A 25,526-nucleotide genomic window follows, 5' to 3' on the forward strand; every position below is an offset into this window, starting at 1 on the left:
AAGGCTGAATGAAAAGAAACAAGCATGCATTTCACACAAGTTTTGATCTTTTTTAATCGTTCTTTTCCCTAGTAGATTTCTTCACATACTTCCCGCATCTGACCTACATGGAAACTTTATTTGTGTTTACAGATTTTGTTATTTCTCTTTCAGTGCCTGTCTTACTGTAACTTGGATTTCTAAGAATTTCCTTTGTGAAGGGCTGCTAAGAAGAAATACTTTTACCCTGTTTTACAGGGACACTACTTGAGTAGGATTTCAATATTCTGAATTAAAGATCTTGTTCACGTCATTTTGGGTATCTCGTCAGCTAGCCAAGCTGACATGCTTAACTTCCTGTTGTCCTTTTCCATTTGCAGTTAAATATGCCTTCAGGCTCTGTCAATATTTGTAGACTAAATCTATTTTTATTTCTTTCCATTTTAATTCAGGATCTTTTCCTGATTACCTTCTTTGCATTTAAGGATGTTTCCATTTGGAATTTCTGTGTTGCTGCAGTGGCTTGTGTACCTGTTCTCCCACAAGGATATTGAACTTAATAACATTGCCATGAGGTCTTAGATAAAGGGTTACATTCTTAGCTTGCATTTTACTCAACTTCTATGTTTTTGTTTTTTTTTTTTTTTTTTTTTTTGGATTGCGTTAAGAACAGTCAGTCTTTAGCTGCACTATAGAAGCCGCTGTTCCTAGAAGCAATCATTTTAAGAAGCTTCTTCTACAGAACCTATGCCATCCAGGGGATAATAGTCAGATCTCTGGACAAGCCATGGCAGCCTCTCTGCAACATCCTTTATTCAAGCCCCTGGAAGGCAATAGACATCTCTGGATAAAGGGTCAGGTCTACAGACTGGTGCCTCCATGCAGCAAGGAGTCACCCACGATGATCACTTGCTGCTTCTTCTGGGTACTCCTTTTCTCCTTACAGGGAGTTGCCTTAAGGTGCAGACCTCACTGCCTCTCTGCAGAGAACCTCCTACATGAGCGGAAGTGGATCTTCAGATTGAATGGGAGCTGGGTGCAATTCCTGAGAAGACTGCAGAATGTTACTGCACCAGTCTCTTTCTTTCTCACATTCTCTAATGCTCCTCAACCTTTCCACCTCCTCCACCACCAGGCTAGGTGGGTCTTCCACCTGCTCACACCTAAGGCAGGTGTTGTTTTCACTACTCCCTGACAACATGGAGAGGCTTAGAGACTCCTCATAGCTAGAGACGTGGACTGCCACATGTTTCTGTTACGGTTTAGTCTGCATCACCATAGTCTTCCTGGTGGAAGCTCTCTGTTGAGTAGACACCATGGCTTTGCCTGATTTCTCACTGACAGAAGAGATAGTGGAGGGAGCTCTCTTCCTGAGCCGGGAGGAGACTCCCTGCACCCTACCTGCACAAACTGCCATGCTGACTGCCACGCCACGCTCTGGCTGATGTGCCACACTCTGTTTGCCTGCGCTGTTTGCCCTTATATCAGTATGTAAAGAATCCCCATATCTGTGTAAAGAAACCCTTATTTGTGGACAGGTACCACCCCTAATTTCTTTATAGTATTTTTTATGTTGAAAGATGCTTTGCTTGATATGTCAGTGGTGTGTCATAGTTTTGGTCTTGGTTTGCATTCTTGTCACAGAATTTAACCAAGTTCTTCTTGAGCTCATATTCTGGAAATTAGATACTTACAGCTTTATAGAGGGCCATTTTGGGTTCTTCTAATTGACTGTACCTACCTGCTGCGTGGGCATTTGTGCTGAAACCAATTGTTTAGACAACTGTAGTCAGCAGAGAATATTTCTAAAGTTCAACCTGTGCCATCCAAGGGAGTTTCAAGGCAATTTCGCTGATTAGCCCAAGTGCCTTATTTTAGCTTTATGATGTTAGAAGAGGTGATTGTTGACCTTCATAAGGAGGAATCCTCTGCACAGCCCCATTGTGCCGTGCAGCCTCCATCAGCAGTTGTTAGGATGTCTGCTTGGCCAGGGAGGACTATGCCTCTTGTACTGTGGCGTATCATAGTGTATCATCCTTGGTCTTCTCAAAAAGGCCTTTTTATCTCCTTGAAGTCTCTGGTAATGTCTATGGAAACTGCTTCTTTTATAGGCAGAATCTTGCCCGTTCTTCTCATGGTAGCAGCATATTTCAGTAATTCTCCAAAGCTGAAGGGAATGACTGTTTCTAGTGATGATACCTTGAAGATTTTCCTTGCCTTTTTCCTTTAGACCATGACTGCTTTTCATATTTTCTTCTGTACACAAAAGTGACAGTTTTTAAAACCCTCTCCACTGTGTTGAAAAAAATATGTTTTCCGTTTCCTGTGCTCTTAGAGCTTAATTTTTCAACCTTTTTTAGAGTGTTTGCTTTAGGACTGTTTCTCCTAAGATATGCTTTTTCTTATAAAAAGACAGCATCTTAAATACTTACCAGCAGGTGGTTGGGAAACAAGCACACATATCAGTCATGATGATAGTATTCTTGTTAATATGCTGTATCTTTTTCAAGCAGGTGAATTGACATATATGCTCATTCTGTTTCTCTGTTCTCTGTCTGGTTCTCTGTTTCAAGGAATTTTAACCTCCTAGTGTGTGTTAAATTAGTCTCTGTTTTGAGAAAAGAGGTACTTTATGGTGGGAATGGAAGTGCACTGGAGAAAGTGGCCAAAAACCCATAGGTATTATTGCCAAGAACATTGAGGGGAAGGATATGAAGCAAAATGCATTCTATTTTACTACTATCCTAGATAATACTACATTTTTTTCATGTACTGTATGGCATCCATGATGGTAGATAATGTTTCATGACTTCCCAATGTATTAATATGTTACAAACTTCATACAATCAACTGGACATGGCTAATTTTCCATCAATATCACAGCCATCCAAGCTATTTGCTGAGATCCTTGCGATTTTGTAACCAGACTTGTTTTCTACTATTCCTGTAATCCTGCAAAAACTCTTCTTGTTAAATGTATTCTCCCTGTTTGTGCTATGAAATGTCTCCATTACTCTGTTAAATTGAACTCTATGGAACATTGCAGTTAGTTCAACTTGGAGCTTCTTTATGCTGAGTCTAGACAATGTGAAGTTAGCAAAAGATTGTATCATATTTTAAATTCACATCTCCAAAACTGGGTCAGAAGGAATATTAAAATATGTATACAGTAATTGGCAGGATAGAATTAAATCTTCTTGTGCTCTGGAGATTTTTTCAAAGTGTGTTATTACTATTGGAACATTGTATTGTAGGAAACAGCTGTTAATTTCCACAAGACTTCATTGCAGCCAAAATTTGAACACAAACTTACTTTCTTTGATGAACCTGATTCAATAATCTATTGCATTCTGTGTCTTACATTCAACACAGTTATTAAAGTGGGCTTAGATACTACAAAGAGTAAAAATGACATTTTTTTTGCTTTCCAAGAAGGAGGGGAAAAAAGTATATTGAGGAAACTGCAACTGTCATTAATGAAAGTTGTTTTTGTCATGATGCAAATCTGGAGGATTTTTATAAAGTAAATTAGCTGATGAGGTTAGATAGTTAGCTGCACTCTTTTTTTTTTTTTTTTTTTTCCTCCTTTTTTTCCCCTGGAGAAAGAGGGCCCTTTCTGAGCAATACTTTTCATATGAATCTAACACTTCATTATACTATTCTGAATTCACTGGTCTGGTATTTTTTTCTGTCATGTTCTAAGAAATTTTCACTGTGTTCTCCTTCATATAGATTTGAGATTTTCTACTTTTCTAAGAAATTTTTCTAAGAAAATTTGAAACGCCAGGAAAATATAAATATCAAGAACATAAACTAGTCTCTTACAAAGGTTTTCTCATTCTCACAGTTCCTTATGCTTAATAACTTAGCACAGTTTTGTTCAACTTCACTTTTTATACAGTTCTGTGATATAGAAAAGCAACTAACTTCTATAGCCATTCAAAGCTTTCTAAGTCAATTTCTAAGCCAAATTTCTATTAAGATAAATAGCACACTGGCATAATGTGCCATAGATCTAAATATGCTCAAAATGTTAAGTACACCAGAAATAAGATACCTGATAATTTTTATCTTGTTCTCATTCTAATCACAATGTTTCACTGACAACTGTGGAAGCAACATTAAGTTCTAGGCTTGTAAAGAGGGAAAGATATTGAGCCCATTTTATTGCTATTGATATTTGGGCAAATTTAAGAGAGATTTTTTTGTACCCTAACACCCTTCTCAAGGTCAGTGATCTTTCCTTTGTCTCATTAAATGTATCCATTAGAGAGGTGACCATAGGCTCCCCCTTCATCCACGGTACTGTCTTGTCACAACACCAACGGAGTGATACTCCAAGTAAGAAACTGACTCGACTAGTCTGACGAAACTCCTAGTAAGAAACTGAGCCATCTGATACATTCATTTTGGTGGCTTCCATCTCACCAGGACTTCCTTCTCCCCAGGTGAAAACAACATTGAGCTAATACTATCCTTTTCAGGGATTAGGAAAATATTTTTCCTTCCCTCATTGAAACAAGGAATGGATGGGGTGGAGGCTAAATCTGATGAAGAAGCTATAAACCTTAGCTGATGTGCCTTAGCTTAGTTGTTATTAGGAGAAACAGCAAAGAAATATGTTTATCATCTAATTTATAGATAAATAAAATTCCTCCTACTCATAGACTGTGATTCTAGAAGGGCGGGGCAATAAAAACTGGAAGAACATGCCCACAAATCAGGTTGCTAGAGGCTTGCAGAAGAGGAGATGAATGTGTACAACAAACATAAAATATATTGTAATTAAGTTGCACAGTAAGATCCAACTCTGGTGTAGTTCTGCTGCAGCTAATGGAGTTACGAAAAAGAGAAATTCTGATAGCTACTAAAATCTTGCTCATTTTAGACGCTATATACCTGATCATCTTTTTTGTTGCTTTGATGGGTGCTTTTATACCATGATGCACATGAATGTCCAAAGAGCAACAAGAGATTGTTGCAATGGCAGGGGACAGGGACTCATTCTTGCATCCTTTACTCATGTACCAAATAACTACTTACATGGATAACCTGCAAACTTCCTTCATTCTTCCCCCTCCCCCCTCTAATTGTGCACCTAGGTGTTCTGCTAGCAGGGGTCTGAAAACTCCTTAAACTTTATTATTGCTTTGAGATAGTCTCTCTCTCCCTCTCTTTTTTTTTTTTTTCACAGTCTGTAAATTCTCTTCCCTTTATTTTGCTTTTAATAATCCTTGTCCTTAGAGTATGAAACAAACTTTGACTTGTGTAGTAAAATGATATGAAATGAATGGTCTGGATTTCTAGTTTTACATTTTAAGTTGACAGACTTTTTCTGCTTCTTTTTTTTTCAACACAAAATATATTAAAAAATAAATCCTATCAGAAAAAAAAAACCCAGAACAAACAAACAGAGCACAGTTCTTTGATGCTCCCCCATTCTACCTAATGGATAGAAGTGCAATGGTTTATAAAGTATTTGGCCAGAAATGTAAAGAAAGCTCTTAACAACTTAGACTTAACAACAAAGGATCCTCTGCAAATTCTGTCTTTGCAAAGGGAATTCTGCAGATCAGTTTGATAATAGCTCAATAAGGCACTGCAGGTGGGCAAGCTGCCTGGTGAATGCAGTGTGCTGGAAATGCTAGCAATCATCTCAGGCATTTTTTTTATCATATGCCTAAAACTAAATTATCATCTGTTTCTAAACAGTCATTGCTTATATCAACTGTGACTGAAATTTATAATTCTCCCGCTTGAACTCAGCTGCTTTCACCAAACCTGAGGAATACTGTTGAGTCATGGGCTTTTTTTGGAAGTCATAGAGGAATGAGAGGAGAAGGGTTTGTTTTGATGATTTGCATATTGATCTTTAAAAAGATCGTTCTTGCAAAGCTGCCCTGCTTATCCTTCCTGGAAATCAACCTCACATGGCAAGAAAGAGAAAACAAACAATTTTGTTAGAGATTACTGTATATTAATTGGATGTTAAAAGTGAAGACATGGAAGGTAACATCTGATAAGTAACAGAGTGGTCATTTCAAAACCAGAGAGTGATTAGCCACATGTCCTCCATCAAAATTGATATATCTCCAAAAAATGTGTTATTTGTCCTTTTCCTTTTCTGCTTTCCTTGCGTAAGTAGTGAAGTAACTTGGGAAAGTGGTTATGGATCAACCTCTGTCCTGGTTGCCCTCTCTTGAAACATCTCCTAGTCCACTAATCCGTGCTGTGCCAGAGGAATTTGGGATAATTCTTTATCAATCTTCTGTGCTCACAAGCTCACTAACAAAACCATATCTTTTCAGATAAGCCATTTTGCATGTAGCCACTAAGGAAGCTAGATCATTGGTCAAATGACACACGTGTAGACTACATCCTATATTACTGATATGGCTTTTCTGAGTATTTTTCAGTTGAGTCAAACAGTCATTGCCAAGACACAGACTCAGCATACAGGATCTGAAAATGAGAAGAGCTTTATAGAAGACTAAGATGTGGGCCAAAACTGGACTTATTTTGGAAAGCAGGTTCCTGCCTTAGCTACTAAGCACCCTCTACTGCTTCAGAATTAAGAAGCAAAATAGAAACAGAATATATTTTAATAGTGTAATTTAGAGGTTTCAGCTAAACAAAAGCTAGTGGTTCTATTCAAAACCCTTGAGTTGGAGGGCCTGCTTTATGTCAAGTTGGGTTTTTGTATTTTGAGGTCTTGTTTGTATCTTTCTTTATTTATTTATTGTATAATGAAATTTGGCCAAGAATCTCAGAACAAGGAAGTAAAACTCGAAGCAAAATCTATGAGGCACTTCATGCCTATAGGGTGCTGGAATATGCCAAGACCTCAGTGATAACACTTCCAGAATGATTATGCTCACATTCATTTAGATATATGTTAGGAATGATAAATAGTGGTATACAGAAAAGCCTGCTGTGCATCAAAAGAAATTGCAGAATCACAGAATCATTAAGGTTGGAAGGGACCTCTAGAGATCATCTAGTCCCTTCCCACTGCTCAAGGAGGGACACCTAGAGCATATGGCACAGGGTGGCATCCAGGCAGGTTTGAAGACCTCCAGAGAAGGAGACTCCACAGTCTCCCTGGGCAGCCTGTTCCACGGCTCTGTCACCCTCACAAGTTCTTCGTCATATGGAGATGGAACTTCCTGTGTTTCAACTTGTATCCATCGCCCCTTGTCATGTTACTGGCCACCACAGAGAAGAACTTGGCCCCATTCTCTCTACATTCTCCCCTTAGGTACTTATACATATTGATAAGATCCCCTCTCAACCTTCACTTCTCCAGGCTAAACAGGCCCAACTCACTCAGTCTCTCCTCATAGGATAGATGCTCCAGTCCCTTAATCATCTTTGTTGCCCTCTGCTGGACCTTCTCTGGAAGCTCCACGTCTCTCTTGTATTGAGGAGCCCAGAACTGCACACAATGCTCCAGGTGCGGCCTCACCAGAGCTGAGTAGAGGGGCAGGATCACCTCCCTCAACCTGCTGGCAACACTCCTCCTGATGCAGGCCAGGATCCCATTGGCCTTCTTGGCCACGAGGGCAAACTGCTGATTCATGGTTAATTTGGTGTCAACTAGGACTCCCAGGTCCCTCTCTGTGGAGCTGCTTTCCAGCAGGTCAATCTCTAATCTGTACTGATGTCTGGGGTTATTCCTCCCCAGGTGCAGGACCCTGCACTTGTCCTTGTTGAACCTCATGAGGTGCCTCTCTGTCCACCTCTCCAGCCTGTCCAGGTCCCTCTGAATGGCAGCACAACCCTCTGGAGCGTCAACCACTCCATCCAGCTTGGTATCATCCATGAATTTGCTCAGGGTGCACTCAGTGTCCTCGTCCAAGTCATTGATGAACAAGTTGAACAGCTCTGGGCCTAGTACTCACTCCCGGGGACACCACTGGCTACAGGCCTCCAACTGGACTCAACCCTATTTATCACCACTCTCTGAGCTCTGCCATCCAGACAGTTCTCAATCCTCCTCACTGTGCACTCATCCAGTCCACACTTCCGGAGCTTTCCTATGAGGATATTATGAGAGACGATGTTGAAAGCCTTGCTGAAGTCAATGTAGACAACATCCCCTCATCCATTCAGTTAGTCATAGCAATGTAGAAGGCTATCAGGTTCATCAAACGTGACCTCCCCTTGGTGAATCCATGCTGATTACTGCTGATCACCGCCTTCTCCTTCACATGCCTAGAGATGCCCTCTAGGATGAGCTGCTCTGTCACCTTTCCAGGGACAGAGGTGAGGCTGACCGGCCTGTAGTTGCCCGGCTCCTCCCTCTTGCCCGTTCTGAAGACTGGAGTGATGTTGGCTTTCTTCCAGTCCTCCCGCACCTCCCATGCTCTCCATGACCTCTTGAAGATAGTGGAGAGCAGCTGAGCAATAACCCCCACCAGATCCTTCAGCACTCGGGTGCATCCCATCCAGGCCCGTAGATCTATGGGTGGCCAGTTTTCCTAAGTAATCCCTAACCCAATTCTCTTCGACCAGTGGAAGATCTTCCTCTCTCCATTTCTCTCTCTTTTACCCACTCTGTAGTTCTTGGGGACTAGCAGTAAAGACAGAAGCAGGCACTTTGAGAGAAGCCTTTTCTGCTAGTTAGGCATACCCAGAAGATGACTCTCTTCTTTGATCAAGGATTTCCTGCTTAATTAATATGCACAGGGAAGCTGAACTGCTATGATGAAGCCATCTTTTCAGACATTTTGACATTTTTTTCCTTTTTTATTTTTTTCCACTTTCTGTCCCCCTGAAGTCAAATCCATCTAGTACACTGCTTCAGAGGAAAATAAAATAGCTTTTTATTTGTCCTTTCTTGTCATATTCACCCTAGGTAATTTTGGAGTGAACTTATCTGCATAGTCCCAGCCATGTAAGATGTATCCCTTTAACCAGGTCGTTTCCATTTTTTTGTGCCAGGCTCTAAATGGGGAAAAAGTTGTCAAGGTATGGCTTTAAAAGATATCTGGCTTTTTCTTGTCTTCTCAAATTTTACTGCTCTCTATAGGCAATGTTTTGCAGGGCAGTAAAATTGCACTGAGTTTCCAGATATTCAGGTTTATTGAGTATTCTCACTAAATAAATAGTAAATTTATTTTATCAAACACAGGTGTGATTGAGAAGGAACCATTTGACCTCTTGGATATATATTGGAGAGGAGTACAGAGACTGTAGAGGTACCTCCAATATAACACTTTGTTAAAGGCACTTTATGTTAAAGGCTTTGTATTGAGAAATGAACTTTCTGCTCAGACCAACAGAGCAATCATCACATACCAACTAGAGAGCTTTAGGCAGATCTCTGTGGGTGTAGAATTTACACTGTACCTAAACAGGAGATAAATTCAATGGTAATGAAAGGTGACTATATCTTCTAATCTCCAAGTGTGTTGTTTTTCAACCGAGAATAAACATGCTATGTTGTAAACTGTGATTTGGTTGTCAATAATGCACAACTGTATACCTTTAGAGATAAATGCATCATCTTTCCTTGTAAGCTGGAATTGGATTTGAATGAAAAACCCACAACTTTGCAATACTGAACTTTTCTCAATATTCAGTAGGTGTTTGACTTCAGTCTTTTAAATTTATGCAGACATAAAGTTTCATTGAAAATCTTGAGTTCAAACTTACTTAATAAGAGAGGAAGGATGTATATATATATATATATATATATGTAGTGTTTCATTTTGGTTGTTTTTATTCACAATCATAATGTCAGTGAATGGTACCCCATATGCTGAACAGTGCTGAGCTGATCTCCAGTATATGTGTATATATCTATAATCTATCTCTCTATATATGCATGCATGTGCATACACAAATGTGCATACACAAATGCATATACATACCTATTTATTTGTGTCAGTTGTTCTGTACAGCAAATCCAAATTACATGAATTCTAGTCTGTTTAATTTGATAACAAAAGGATTATGTGAATGATTTTATTTGATTGGAGAAGTTCTCCTTTTAAATATTAGAATGTCTATATGAAAAATAAAACTTATCCCATTCTGTTTTTGTTAAAGGAAAACCACTGCAGAAGGATAAAAATCCTAGGAGACTGTTATTACTGTGTATCAGGATTGACCCAACCCAAAACAGATCATGCCCATTGCTGTGTTGAAATGGGACTGGATATGATTGACACCATCACGTAAGTATTCCCTGTGGTAAGCCCAGATAGGAGTGCCTTTCTGCACCATTTGGGAGGTATATTTTTGGAGAAAGAGCAATATCTGCTGGCACTGCCCAGCTAGCAATTCACACTGCTAAATTCAGGTCACGGGATGCCGTTTTTGAGTGAGGTCATCCTAGGCACTGATTTTCCACTCCATTTAATCACTGAGGAAAAAATGTACAAGCATGAGTATGTAGAGATAGGTGAACGCACAGACTAGGAGATAAAAACTAGGAAATCATGATATATTCCGATTGTCATTTTGTCACTAAGAAGAGAGTCTAATTTCTTGTTTTGCAGGGATAAGCACTCTTCATTGTGTACAACAGTATGTGAATTCAAAGCCAGACCTGCTGCATGCTTTTCATTTTCCCAAAGGATAACTTGCTGATTCCTACTTTCTGTATGTCATTTTAAACCTTTATTTTGCTTTTCAGTAATGCAGTGTGAAATTCACTTTGTTGATCAGAGGAATTTTTTAATGCTCAAGAGCTCTGAACTGGTTATCACTTTAGCAAAGGGAAAGTGAGAATGTGAGAGAACTGTGAACACAGTGCCTGCTTTCAGTGAGAGCTGGAAACCTATTTCATTACCTAGGAGTGAAGGGATAAGGATGGGAGATTTCCACTGCTGTCTTGCTTTGTGCTTGTGTTTTTTGGAGAGAGGCTGTAGGAAGGAGTGTGTTCACATATTAACTCTCTATATAAGTAAATACTGGTTAGCAAAATACTTTTATATTTGGGCTCAACTTTCTTTTCTGGAGTATCCTGCATGAGTGGCAGTACACCAGTGTATTACATCAGGCTAATCTGCAGAAGGAAGTGCTTGACCATGCTGTTTCCAGCAGCCAATTTTTCCCCTTCTCTCTAATGTTAGCCGAACTATTGTGAATTACAAGGTGATTCAAAGTTCTACTTCCCCTCAACTTCTTTCCATACCATAGATTCCACATCTTCAACTTGTATTTGGGAGTGTGTATGCACATATATGCAGATATATCCACAAAACAGTTAGTTTTCAGAATCAACGCCATCCTCCTTTGTGGAAAGGTTTGATACTGTAGTAAAATATGGCAAGAATTTACTCTAAGTTTTGCTCTTGACAGATAGGGTTGTCTCTGTGGAAGTAATGGCTAGGTTATTCAAATTCTGCTAATGCTTGAAGTAAATGTGAATGTCAACACACATTTCTATACTTTCATATCAACCTTAAAGTTTTATGTTTACCTGAGTCTGTTGAACTTCCTTTGAAGAGGACTTTAAAGCATAGACAGTAAAAGAAGTGTAATACAACTCAAGGCTGATTCACATTTTCAGCCTATCCAGGTATTTTTATTAAAATGCTCATTTTTTAAATTTTTACAATGTAACGAGCCCATATTGTCTCTCATTGAATACAAATTCCTGTTGTCTTTGCAAGCATTGTAAAACATATGAGAGACAACAGAATCTTCAATATTATCCAATCTCCAAAGAACCCTTTCTGACCACTTCAAATCCCTAGAAACACAGCAAAATTGAGTATTTAACAACTTGATGTATGCAGGAAGAAATCCAAAATTATAAGGAAGATCATCTCAAGCATGCAAGTCATATATGCATTGTTGCCATAAAAGGGGGTTGGCATGCCTCGTTCACTAGCTGGACTGACCTGGGGTTATTCGTGCCCCAGGGCCATAGAGCACTGACACCAATGTGGAGGATGCAGCAAATGGCGTTTATTGCGTAGTTCAGTTTGCCTAAATACTCCATTYGAARYGCGCGAACTCACCTACTGCCCAATCGGGACACTAATTTYAAATTTTCGCCTTGTATGGCATGGGGTTATCAGTAAACTGTCTAAATTAATTATGCACCTAACTCCCGTGACATCGCGAGATCTTCCCAACGCCATGCCCTGTGCTCTATGCTCTATGCTACACTATATCATCTACTTTCGCTAATCTCTCTACCTTATTAAGTCCTAAAAACACAAAAACTCCTTCAATGCATGCATTCCATCCATGATAGAGAGATGCTCCATGTATAAGGAAGCCTTTCACTTTAGAAGCAAAGGCCTATAAAGGCCTTGTGCACATTTTCCAGTGTCTGTCTTTCTTGCTTTGTTTGTTTGTTTGTCTTGCTTGTAATCTCTGGAAATAGGCAGCTGCTGTTCTCATCTTCTTTTAAGTCTAACATTAATCATGCATACAATTAAGGAATTGTGACAGCTTAAACTTTCCCCTTTAGGGTGTTTCGGTTTTACAATTTTACTTATATTGAAAGCGAAACATGCTGCCTTTCTATGTTGTAATTTATTGCTTGCTGTTGTTATAGTGTGAACTTCAACAAAGAAGTTGAATTTAAAAAGGAGGAATGAGCTGGAATTGTTTATCTCAGGCAAGAAAAGGCTCAGGTGGAATATTACCTATACGTACACATACCTAATGGAAAGGAGTAAAGAGGATGAAGCCAAACGCTTTTTAGTATTATCCAGTGATAGGACATAAAGTACAAGAAATTCCACTGAAACATGAGTAAAAGCTGCTTTCCTGCGAGGATTGTTGGACACTGGAACAGGTTGCCCTGTGGAGGTGTTGTGGAGTGTCTATCCTTGGAGATGCTCAAAGCCCAACTACACACAGCCCTGGGCAGACTCCTGTAGGTGACGCTGCTCTCTGTGGAATGTTTGGACCAGGTACTTTCCAGAGGTCCCTTCCATCCTCAGCTACTCTGATTCTAATGAGATGGGCTATAGTGTATTATCAAGACATGTTTAATCAGAAGTTGTGATAGAAGATAATTATTCGTCAATTTTGGCACTTTTAACAGCATTTATAGACCGCAGAATTGGAGAGTATGTACGAGATCTCTCTCATCTAGAGAATAGAACATAGTGGGAGAGGGCAATAAGGAGAAGAGTTAAGGTTGTTAGAGAGCATCAGTTTTATTTAGGGTTCTGCATCCTTACTGCATAAGCACAATGAATTACTCCCATAAGTGAGGAATTATTAGTCTAAGTATTGTAAGATGCTGTCTCAGTGCATATTTCTTCTCGTAGTTAAATGAATGTTTCTGTTCTACCTACACTCCTAGAAGGAGTGTAAATTCCAAGTACTGTTGCCCTTGAAATATTTTTTTTTCTTTCACTGCAAGTGTCATTATTGGATTCAAGATGCAGATATTTTAGTGATGGATGCATATGGCTAAGACAGTTAAAAAAATTCTGTTGAACAGTAATAATAAAAAAGTCTTTCCTTTGCTGAGACTAAGGATAGAGGATGGATTCTGCAAATTAATTTTCTCTAAAATTTTCTGTTAGTGTGATTATTAGACGTTGCTATTTATCAGTCCCATGAAATGCAGGTACATTTTTGGATTTTAAATTTCTCCTCTTTTTTCTATTTTCAGGTTTGTGTATCAGCTGGTAGTCTTCTAAAAGTTTACTCACTCTAATGCAGAAATTGTGTCCTGAAGTTGTAAATATATATTTAGAAGTCATCATTCCTAGTGACAACTTTGTCATATTTTCTGGGATAAATAAATCAAATGGTTTGAGTTGTGATTTATCTGGTGGATCCGCCAAAAATACCTATCTAGAGAAAAGTATCACTGGCTTTCCCAGTTTCCAGGAATTCAATGAACATAAATTTCTAGTGGTAGAATTCACACACACAATCACAGAATGGCTGAGGTTGGAAGGGACCTCTAGAGATCATCTAGTCCAAGCCCTCTGCTCAAGCAGGAACATGTAGAGCACGTAGCACAGGGTTGCTTCCAGGCGGGATTTGAAGATGGCCAGAGAAGTAAGCTATTGATGTCAAACAGATCTATGATTTGAGTAAGATGAATGTTACAAGTTCATACAATTTTCTACTTTCTATGAAAATATTCTCTTCATGCTCTGGGTAGCTATTTTGTTTTTTAGTTTTAGTTAAATTACTTCACTGAGTTAAATAGTTAAGTTACTTGAGTTACTTGACTACTTAACTAGTTTTAGTTAAGATACTTAAGTATTTTTTAATATGGTACTGTATATGAGTATGAACTCAGAATGTTTTCTTACTTCATTTGGGTTAATAGGTTCTAGATAGTTCTCCAAGAACATTACAAAAAACTTAGTCTTCATAATTTCACCTGGTTTCCACAAAGTAGTTTTTCAAGGGCACTATTAAAGTCAGATCAGAATCATTATGGGATTTTTTTTTTAAATAAACTGGAGAGTGTTATATTCTGTTTATTCTCCAAAGGAATTTGTGCTGCCAATGAGTCTTGTGTCAGGGCATCCGTACAGGTCAGGTGTTTGTTCCACTCCAGAGTCACTTAAATGATCATGGCAGCTCTTAAGTTGGAATTGTATTGCATGTGGCCTATGCTGCTTTTCTCAGGTGAATTTTTACTGTCAGATCATATTAGTCGTATAATTAGAATGCTCATGTTCATTAGCATCTCTAATATAGCAGATGTTGTCCTTGCCTCAGTTTTGAACAGACTGTTAGGCCAAGTGTGCTCTTCACCTTATTTAAATTACTTGCCACATTTGAAGGTTCCAGTCAATTTGCTACAATATTTGGTTTTCTAAATGGATATATTTATTAATTAATTGTGATGAAGTAAAATTTTGCTAAGCTACCAAGCTCTTTCTATCCCCCTATATAATGTCTGGAGTTCTAGTTTTGGCCTGTTTTAGAAGGGATATTTCTTACATTTTTAATAATAATCTGTCTTTCCTTCCAGAGCGTTTCATCTACCAATACAAATTTTATCTAAAAAATCCTTTCGTTCAGTTCAGCAATGTAACCTCTTAGGAGATGAAGTATGGGAGTTACTCAAATGCACTCAGTTATGCCCAAGAACAAGAAATGAACTGTAATATTTCCTGTTAAAAACAAGGAGGAACTCTGGGTGAGCATGACATAAATACCAGATCTATGGCTGGGCCAGAATACTGGATTTAACATCCATAAGCTTATGGAATTTGCATTGCGATACTGCAGTTATTCATATCATAAAAAAGGTACATTTCATGAGATTTGACATCTTACTGAGACATGCATCTTTTGTAGTGACTTGGAGGGAATTGCACAACTAGCTAGATCACTGGCTATGCCAATCACAACATAACCACAGCATATCAGTTAATTGCAGCAATTGGAGCTGAATACTTTGATTTAACCTATATATGTTAGCAAGAAGAGGAAAACTTACTAAGAACTAGACCTAATCTAGTCCTCTGGCTTGGATGCTCCTGCCACACTTGGAGTTTGAAGAGCTTTGGTGGAAAGCTTCCATGAACCTTCGTTTTTTATCTGTCTAATGGAATTAGAAATTCCACAAGTGGAAATTGTGCTTATTTCTGCCCCTGCATGTTCTGCTCCTGCGTGTTTGCCAGTGACATGGTGGAGGACAACTCTCAAACCATCTTTTACCTTAGAAATGCTGTGAGCTCTGTGCTGTGTCTAAGGAATTCCTATCAACGACCATGGTTCCCCTTGCTCCATCTGCTATGTTGAAGCTACCTCCCACCTGAGATTGGTTTTAGGTAGTGAGAGCAAAAAGGGTGAAAAAGAGTTTCAGAAAAAGCACCAGTCTTTTGTTTGAATTTTCCACTCAAGTGGGCAGAAATTCCTGCTCCTTCCCCACTGGCTAGCACTGAACATTCTCTTGGCATTTGCTCTGAGTCTGCTCCACATTGTGGTAAACTTCCATATAGGCTCCAAATACTCTGCTCTTACTATTGAAATTCTTATTGCTATATTTTAAGGTATCTGCCTCCCCAGAATAGGTATAGAGGGTACTATACTTCTGTTAACTGCATGGTGGTTGTTGTATTTGTACCCTTTAAGAGAACATTAACAGCAGGTCTTCCCAGTAGTGGCTGTTGCTAATAGTTAGCAAATTAATTCAAATGCTACCAAATGATCTGGAAGCAGTTCACAGAAAGATAATCTTTGCCATTAATACCGAAGAATTAACCAATTCCTGATGATGCTAGAGTGAAACTGTCATAGTTGTATTTAGGGAGACAGGCAAAATTTCTTCTGATTAAGAGGCTCTGTTATTTTTATCTTGCATACATAAAAAGCAAGTATATTTTAAGTGAACTGAAAAGCTTGTCTGTGCTTTTCCAGGAATCATCTATTTCTATGCAGATATTTTTAGACCTAAAAAGAGCCCTAAATAACTTATGAGAAATGGGGTACAGAGCTTGTATTTTTTCCTTCTGTTGCTTTAGATTGAACATAGGTCTATTGAAGTGTATTTACATCACATAGTCGCTCTGAAGCTTATCTAAATCACTGTGATAGTTTGTAGCAGCACATAAAATATTTGTAGCTGAATAGAGAACTAAAATATATAGGCTTGTTAGCAGGTTTGAGTTGTCGGGTAGATGGTTATCTTCTTATAAGCATTAACATAGACTCTGCGTACTTCTAGTTTCTTTTTAAACTGTTTTGCACTATCCATTTATTTCTGGGCCTAGGTTTGTATTAACATTTGGAAAAGTTTTGAACATATAATGTCTGAGCTGAGGGGTGAATAATTTGCCATGAATAATTTATTTGAGAAACTTCTTTCTTTTCATATTCATGGCTTGTCTGTGAATTGCTGCTATTTTTTCACAAATGTATTTATAATTTAAAATGTCTTGCTATTTACCTTTGTTTCATTTTCATAAAGAAATTTTGATTTCCATTGGAATTAATATTATCATATTAGGTACAAACATTCTGATTTTATATGTGGGAGCCTCTTTTTATATGGCTCATTTTGCATTATTCAGTGGAGTACATTCATGGAAACAGATTGCATAAAGGACACAAAAAAATATTCAAAGTACTTTGAAAAGTTTAGCAAACTCATTATGGGCTTATTTCTACCACAATTTAATAACAGTGAAATTATTACTGAAACATTTTGCAGTTTCTAGGAGAAATGTAGAGAGGTGTTATCAATTTAGTGGGGTTTGTTTGCATGTTTTTTCTTACTAACTGACAACTTTTAGAAATGCTTTGTTCAAAACAAAATATTTCCATGTTCTCCTTCCTTGTGTATTGGTATCTTACACAGTAGAGATTTTTTTTTAAAAGGAATATGATCAGACACATTTTACTTCATTCTTTTCATTTAATTTATACTGTGTCATTTATGTGTTTAAAACCGCATCAACCCCCTTTGTTCCCACCTGGAACAAAGAACAGTCTCAAGTATTGGTGATTCTTTATCAATATTTGATTGCCTGTTTCCAGACACGTATAGCGTGAGCTTTTACTCACTTTTTTAACATTAATGTGTGAATAGAGCAAAAACGATAGTCATGCCTCTAGGTACACATGTGAAGATAACACAGCTGCTTAATTATGTGATAAAATACAGAGAGGCAACAGAGCTCTAATTCTGAAGTATTTTGCTTGTAGTCCTGGCCTAAGGTAAGTCTGCTAAGGATGTGAAAATGTAAAGGTGGTGGATGTTATTAGTTCCTTTCTTTTCCCTGAAGCTTTCTCAAGCATCCTGTGTGCACAACAATGCTTGCAGCAGCTCATGGCTAGAAAGATTTTAGGACTCTAGAAATCTTTCTAAGGCTTGATCTGAAGCAGATCTTGAAAAGAGAGAAAGGAGGTGGGTAGAAATAGGTCAAGGAAATATTTAATCTTTTAAAAAGCTGTGCATAAGCCTCTCTTTGCTATTGCATAAAATGTGACCAGAAAAAAATCTGGTAGATTCATATTCTCTATGGGCACAGAAAGCATTTCCATGTTCCTCACATCAGTGACAGCTGGCACAGCATGTACTTCTTCATTTCATGGCTGCAGAGCGCCCTGTTTAAACTGAGACCAGGAATCTCATTCAGCGCACTCCACACTTTGACTTTTGCCATATGTGTCCTTTTTATTAATTGTGTTTAAATAAGTACAACTATCCCACAGAAAAATGCAAGAAACACCCCTGAAAATATTTCAGAGTTCATTTCAAGAGCTGTCTGACAAACTCAGCTGATACTTTTTAAAAGATATTCATCAGTGAAGGCTAAATGAATATTTAGAGAGCCTCGGTTTAAGATCTTTTCTCTTAAATCTTAAGGCCTTCGAGAAAAACAGATTTTGTGCTGATTGACTAAGTTTTCTAATCCGTCATTTTATTTTTCTGTAATGCAACTTAGCTGTGTAATTTCTGCCAGATGCCTCTGTAGGAGAAAAAACTGCGAAGATTTTTAATTCTGCCCAGTGTTGTCTTTACATGTTCTATATTTACTTCAATAATCCTTTTAAGAGTTCACAAATCAATATAGGGTGAGAGTTACAGCTTGTTCTCTATTCACTGAGATAAAGATTCCTTTCTTAATGTGGCACCAAAATTAAAAATGCCTATGACAGTGACTTGGCAAATGAATTTCTCCTTTCCCAGGTTTGCAATGAAAATCTCTGATGGATAGCTGTAGTTTACAAGTGCAGTTCCATAGCTACAGGTACTTGCTGGGCTTGCAGCAGCTTTCAAAAGATATTAGTTTTAATAATCACTTTTTTTTTTTTTTCTGTTCTTGCACTGATACATCATAAGTGATGTAGCAAATTCATCCTTTTTTTTTTTTTCTCCTTTTGTTCATCCTTTTGTTCATCCTTTTGTTCTGGTGCCCTTAATTCTAAGCATACTGTAAAGGTAAAGGCACAGTACAACTCCATATGTTTACTAGTAGCTGTAACAGCTCCCAGGCAATAGCATAGAGATGAGATAGAAAATATGATGAATTCTTAAATAAATGCTTTACAAGACAACTGAAACAGAGAATTGGATTTAAAAGAAATTATTAAAAGAGTCATGTCATTTGTTTTAATGTTGATCTGAAAGCAATCTTGAGTAATGAATTAGAGAACTAGAGCATGTTTTCCTGTTTACCTATCAGGTAAAAATTAAACGCAGTAAGATAATTTCAAAAATTCTTCCTTTGATGCCAGCAATCACTTTGTGGTTACTTCTCATCCTGCCTAAGATAAATAGGCATTGAGAAGAAGAAACTTTTGTGACAGAGAGGGAGAAAAAACTAAATAAGTGAGAGAAATAAGGTAGGTGGAGGAGTTAACGTGGATGTCTGAGTTATTTGAGTTGCAACTAAAAAGTTCTTTGCCTCATAGCAAAAGATAAGTTTCTATAGGAGCATGATAGCAAATACCAAAAAAGGGACAAATAAAACTCCCAGAGTTATAGTCTCAGTGAGATTTCATGACAAAGCTATTTACCACACTTGTTTTATTGCCACTTTTTTTTTCTGGGTAGAAAACAAAAAATTCTGGTAGAGAAGCATGTTATCTTTTACTTCAACTTGAAATTTGAAAAATAAGATCATAACACAGTTGGGCTAAGAAATTAAAGGAATAAAGAGATTTTGTTTCAACATCATTTAAAATATGACTAACAAAATTATTTCTTTAGAGTTACAACTGGGACTTTGAAGCTACTCCAGCAGTGAAGGAAAAGAGCGAAACCTGGAAAAGTCATTAGAGTTTTTTGAAAAATCTTTTCTTTTCAGTTATGTATTCATGTGTTAACTTTTGGAGAAAAAGATAGAAAATGAAGAGCAATTTTGTTACCTAAAAACTAATATCCTGGTGCTCTCCATTGCAGATCTGTTGCAGAAGCCACAGAAGTTGATCTCAACATGCGAGTTGGGTTGCACACAGGCAGGGTGCTTTGTGGGGTCCTGGGTTTACGGAAATGGCAGTACGATGTCTGGTCAAATGACGTGACTTTAGCCAATGTAATGGAAGCTGGAGGATTGCCTGGGTAAGTCTGAGAAGGAACTGCAGACCCATATGGGTGAAGAAGTTATTTTGTTCTGTGAAGCATTTTGCAGTTTAATTCCCATTGATAACAAAGGCTATCTCAGGTAGGAGCTTTCACTGTGTTATGTGATATCTCCCGCAGAATTCTCCAATAGATCTTGGTATTTCTGTTAGTATTAGGTTAGACTAAATGTAAATTATTTTTTAAAAAAGTTCTCTTAATACATAAGCATTCTCCAAACAAACACCTTATTTGAATCTGCCAAAGTTAAATGGTAGGAATGAGGCAGTTTTTCTCAGAAAAACTCTCTGGTTGTTCCTTTGTGTGCAACTCACTTTCAGAATGGTACCTACCATCCTCTGTTCAATTGCTATAATGTTCCGCTGAACAGGAGGACAGTAGGCTCTCTTAATTTTTTGTCATTTAGTGAGTGACAATAATATATAAATATATATATATTTGTCTCAGACAATTTTGGCAGTGTATTTTTGTATGCTCCTTACATCCTTAGGCTACTCAGCGGGGAAAAAAAAAATGTACATGCTTAACAGAGGAAAACAGTGATAGCTTTTCATATATCTTCTGGGAAGAAATTTCTTATACAAGGAGTCTTGTGGGAGAAAGTGTGAAGACAGTTTTAGAGATAAGGAAACTCATGAATTATGTCAAAGATGGCTGTGCTGACATAAATCAGTGCATTAGAGAGCCAAATAAATGAATAAATACTATAAGTCTAAGCTGTGAAGGGGAATAGAGAGGAACACAAAGTTTTACCTCTATGCACCAGAAAAACAATGCTGCAATTGAGAGCAAGAAGTCACAAGTTTCGAACAGCGGGCTTCAATCCCAAGCAGACAGCTGGGTAAACACTTGAGAAAGCACCTAAATGCAGAAGATGATCTGCAGGCCTGCACTGTTTGAAAATCAACATTTTGGCAAGTTTTGAGACAGCCAGCAGTTATATATCTTTGCTCAAGGCATCTGTTTAATTTTAGAAAATGTGTATAATAAAAATACTTCGGTTTTCTAATTGGCTGAGAACACAGACCTGCTTTAAAAGCCAAAAAAAAGGTTTTTTTTTTTTTTTTTTTTTTTTTTTTTTTTTTTTTTTTTTTTTTTTTGATAATCTTCTGTATTGGAATGTACTTCAGTAGCAGTTAAATCATAATGTGTCTTTGTTTTAAATGACAACATCCAATTTTCTCTCCAGGAAAGTTCATATAACAAAGACCACCTTAGAGTGCCTGAATGGGGACTACGAGGTAGAACCAGGATATGGCCATGAAAGGAATAGTTTCTTGAAGAAGCATAATATTGAAACATTTTTTATTGTGCCATCCCATCGGAGGAAGGTAGGCTCTAAAATTCTAGTTTAGCCTGTGATATAATTTCATAGCTTAATAACTGAAAGTAGAGGCAATACTTGTATTTCTTAGTTTTGTAAATTTTTCAAACTCTCGAAATTTGATCTTTTGGGTTTAATTGAGGAGGCTAAAAATGTTGCCCTTCAATGGTACTTGGAGAAGATGATTGATTTACTTTGAAGCTTAAAAATAAAACTTTTGATTTATTCAGATTCTGTAACAATTTTCTCAAAAATGCTATGTGTTAAAGTGTTACTCCAAAACCTTAACTCATTAGGTTCCTTCCATCTCCCTCTAAAAGAAGGCCTGTGGCCAGTGGTGTCCCCCAGGGGTCAGTACTGGGCCCAGTGCTGTTCAACTTGTTTATCAATGACCTGGACGAGGGCACGGAATGCACCCTGAGCAAGTTTGCGGATGACACCAAGCTGGGTGGAGTGGCCGACACTCCGGAGGGCTGTGCTGCCATCCAGAGGGACCTGGACAGGCTGGAGAGTTGGGCAGAGAGGAACCTCATGAGGTTCAATAAGGACAAGTGCAGGGTCCTGCACCTGGGGAGGAATAACCCCAGGCACCAGTACAGATTAGGGGTCGACCTGCTGGAAAGCACCTCCACAGAGAGGGACCTGGGAGTCCTGGTTGACACTAAGTTAACCATGAGTGAGCAGTGTGCCCTCGTGGCCAAGAAGGCCAATGGCATCCTGGCCTGCATCAGGAGGAGCGTTGCCAGCAGGTCAAGGGAGGTGATTCTGCCCCTCTACTCAGCTCTGGTGAGGCCGCACCTGGAGTACTGTGTGCAGTTCTGGGCACCCCAGTATAGGAGAGACGTGGAGCTTCTGGAGAGGGTCCAGAGAAGGGCAACCAGGATGATTAAGGGAATGGAACATCTCTCGTATGAAGAGAGGCTGAGCGAGCTGGGCCTGTTTTCTCTGGAGAAGAGACGGCTCAGAGGGGATATGATTAATATGTATAAGTTCAGGAAGGGAGAATGCAGGGAGGAAGGGGACAGGCTGTTCTCACTGGTGGCCAGCGATAGGACGAGGGGTAATGGCCACAAGCTGAAACACAAGAAGTTCCGTCTCCAGGTGAGGAGGAACTTCTTTACTGTTAGGGTGACAGAGCAGTGGAACAGGCTGCCCAGGGAGGTTGTGGAGTCTCCTTCTCTGGAGGTCTTCAAAACCCGCCTGGATGCCGCCCTGTGCCACATGCTCTAGGTGTGCCTGCTTGAGCAGGAAGGTTGGACTAGATGATCTGTAGAGGTCCCTTCCAACCTTAAATATTCTGAAATATTCTGAAATATTCTGAAAGTTTCAGTGTAATAATGCTGACATACTGGTTGTTATTTCTTACTGAATACTAGTGTCCCATTTACAGTGCCTGAAGGAGTTCCAAGTGAATAGAAGCAGAAAAAATGGCATTTACAATCTGTCATACCCACAGCAGAAAATTTAGTAATATTAGTTCATCAGTGACTGAAGTAGTATCCCCCAAAAGACTGAGAAAGTTTACCTGTAAGCCCTACTGACCAGTTTATTTATGTAGGTGGGAGGAAAAGACTGGAATTAACCAGGCTGCTTTTGGATGTATATGCCAGTGTACAACAGATCAGATGTTCTTGCTGAAGGAAGGCCAGCTTCTTAAGAAGTTATGGTATTCTTAACAATACTGTAACAAATGGTATATAATGTGTCTGCGACATTGGGTGTATTTTTTCCTGATAAACTGAGCTGCTTATGAAGATCTGAGTTTACAGTTTGATGAATCCTTTCTCATTGTATCTGTCCTTTCCCCCATATTTTCTCATGCTCCTCTTTCCTTTTGTCAGAGCCCTGGAGATGTACAAAGGAAAGAGGAGTAAGTCAGTGCTGCTGTGGAAGACTAATAATATTTTCTGCTCTCTTATTCTTTTTGATGGAGACCATAAAATGGAAAGTGTGAAAAGAATAAAGAGAAGATTTTAGTTCAGTTGAGCAGGAATTTCCCTTCTTAGGTGTTGCTCAGGATCTAATTACACCTGATGGATGTGTCTCTTGGTCTAGCCAGATTTTTAAGGTTAAGGAGAATAGAGGCCTAGCAGTATGATGGTAATTTCTTGAGTCTCAGCATGTAGCATGTAGTGACAGCTGTGTTCAAACAAGTTCATGCACAGTCACATCTTTCTTCTTCAAGTCAGTAACCTAGTATACCTCAAAAGTAAATTCTAATAAGGGTGGAAGCTTTATCCCATTGGAATTACTACTGCAAACAACTAGTCAATGATCCTGTTTGTGACAACCTCTTATTCTGCTACAAAAATATTTTGTGACCTCACTAGGAGCCTTTCAAATCTATACTCATCACTTAAATATGTTCACTTGGTTCCAACATTTTCTACATCATATGAGGCTTATCTCACAAGTCATCTTCCATAACATGTTTACAAGTCAAGAAGAACTTTATGACTCTTTATCTCTGTCAGACAACTTGGGATACAGAGTTCTGCACTCTTATCTTCTGAGACTCTGCCCAAACATGTTTCATTTGAAGATTTGACCTTTAGGGGGGAAATTATAATGCTGATTTGTGAAAGCAAATATGAAAACAGTAAAGAAGAGGTTTTAAAGTCATGTTAAAACTCCATGCTTGAGACTGTTAGCCAACTTCCCATTGATTAGTGTTTGACATAAATGGGACCATTGGAAGATTCGGGGGCATGTGAAGGAGCCAGTGGTTAGAAAACTGAGCTGGACACGGAGAACATGAAATTTGAGACCTAAAGTCAGTTTTCTGTTCTGAGCTTAATGACTCAGGGTTATTTTAGAGAAAAGCTAGGGTGAGGTCTTGAAAGTGTTTGAGTCGGGTAGTGAAAGGTCCTGATGTTTTATCCTGAAAGGGCTGTTGTAAGGGCTTTTAATACATTTTTTTATTGGAGAGACAGAGTATTCTCATCTACTGTGAAAAGTGTATAATCTCATGGTTTGTTCTCCTGCTGGCATGTATTGTTTTTACATAGCATGAAATAGGCCGTGTTACTCTAGGATCGCTGGCTGTATTCTGTTTCCCTAGTCAGTGAGAGTTTTTCTGAGAGCAGAAGTAGTTTCTAAAATAACTAACACTGGTATAGAAGAAAAAGTAAGGAAAACGTTAAAAGAAATAAGAAAGGAGGTAACTAAGAAAGGAGGTTTGTTGCTTATCACTACTAGACTTGCTTCTCTTGCTTCTCTGCTGCTTTCACTCCTGCCGTATTATATAGGATTTCATCTCCTATTGAGACAAGAAATAAGAACTGAATTTCACAGGAGTGTTGATAGGTTGGTGTACAGAGACAAGTGGAGAGAAGAGCAGGTAAATACAGTTATTACACAGAGAACCTCTCCTCTATCAGCTCCACTGTATAGAACTGTGATGGAGGAATTTATGCTGAAAGTGTGACTTTCACATATCCAAGTAATCTGGGCCAATATATGTTTTATTTCCAAATATGAAAGTTAACAGTAGGTGAGCATGAATTTTTCCATCTTTGCAAGGAACATGGTGACCTCTGAGAAACTACTGATCAATTTGTCATCTACCATAGAAGCCAAGTGACCTCTTCCTTGTTACAGTGCTGCTGATTGATTTGTGTAACCAGCAGATGCTGCCATACAGCTTGGCTAGCAGCATTAACTCTCGAGTATGCATCAGTGGATTGCCTGGGAAATGGGCAAGAAAAAAACACTTCATGAATTTTCACTGGTATTGACTGGCTTCTCTTCACTGGGCTCGCAGATCAATCAATATGTCACTTCGCAGTTTGTCACAGTACATCACAGCCTTCCCTGGCCTCTGTGTACTGACATACTGATCTCTGGACTACAAGCTATTAATTAATATATTATAATAGTGTATTTACCTTCAAAATAAACATGTGCTGTCCTCTCCAGCCTTGATTCAACAATTAAATCTTCAGAGGCATAGAATCAGAAGTTTTCCTCTGAAGCACCCACAAAATTGTACATCTTTAAGTAAATTCAGATATCTGCTGGTTTAATATTGTATTTCTTCCTCTATAGCCTCAGTAGCTGGAACACACATTTTTTCTTCTTTATGCATCATCTCTGACATTAATATGAACCGACTTTAGCAGGTATGATGCCAAGAGGAATGAAAATCAATGTTATCAGCAACAGATGGTCAAGAATCTGTTGAATTTGAAAGGTAAATAGGCTCCTAGAGGTTTCCTTTTTTTTTTTTTTTTTTTTTTT

At 38.4% G+C, this 25,526-nt stretch overlaps 1 protein-coding gene across 1 annotated transcript in view; it reads left to right on the forward strand.

Moving 5' to 3' along the window:
- The window catches only part of ADCY1 (adenylate cyclase 1), a 135,113-nt gene that overhangs the window by 70,161 nt on the left and 39,426 nt on the right, over window positions 1–25,526 (forward strand). The window contains exons 5-7 of the mRNA XM_026033697.1: window positions 10,033–10,160; window positions 19,784–19,942; window positions 21,153–21,294. Of these exons, the coding sequence (XP_025889482.1) occupies window positions 10,033–10,160; window positions 19,784–19,942; window positions 21,153–21,294 (429 nt within the window). The remainder of the gene's footprint in view (window positions 1–10,032; window positions 10,161–19,783; window positions 19,943–21,152; window positions 21,295–25,526) is intronic.

The sequence above is a fragment of the Nothoprocta perdicaria genome, unplaced genomic scaffold (genome assembly GCF_003342845.1).
Source record: "Nothoprocta perdicaria isolate Ctin4 unplaced genomic scaffold, notPer1 scaffold_131, whole genome shotgun sequence".
NCBI lineage: Eukaryota > Metazoa > Chordata > Aves > Tinamiformes > Tinamidae > Nothoprocta > Nothoprocta perdicaria.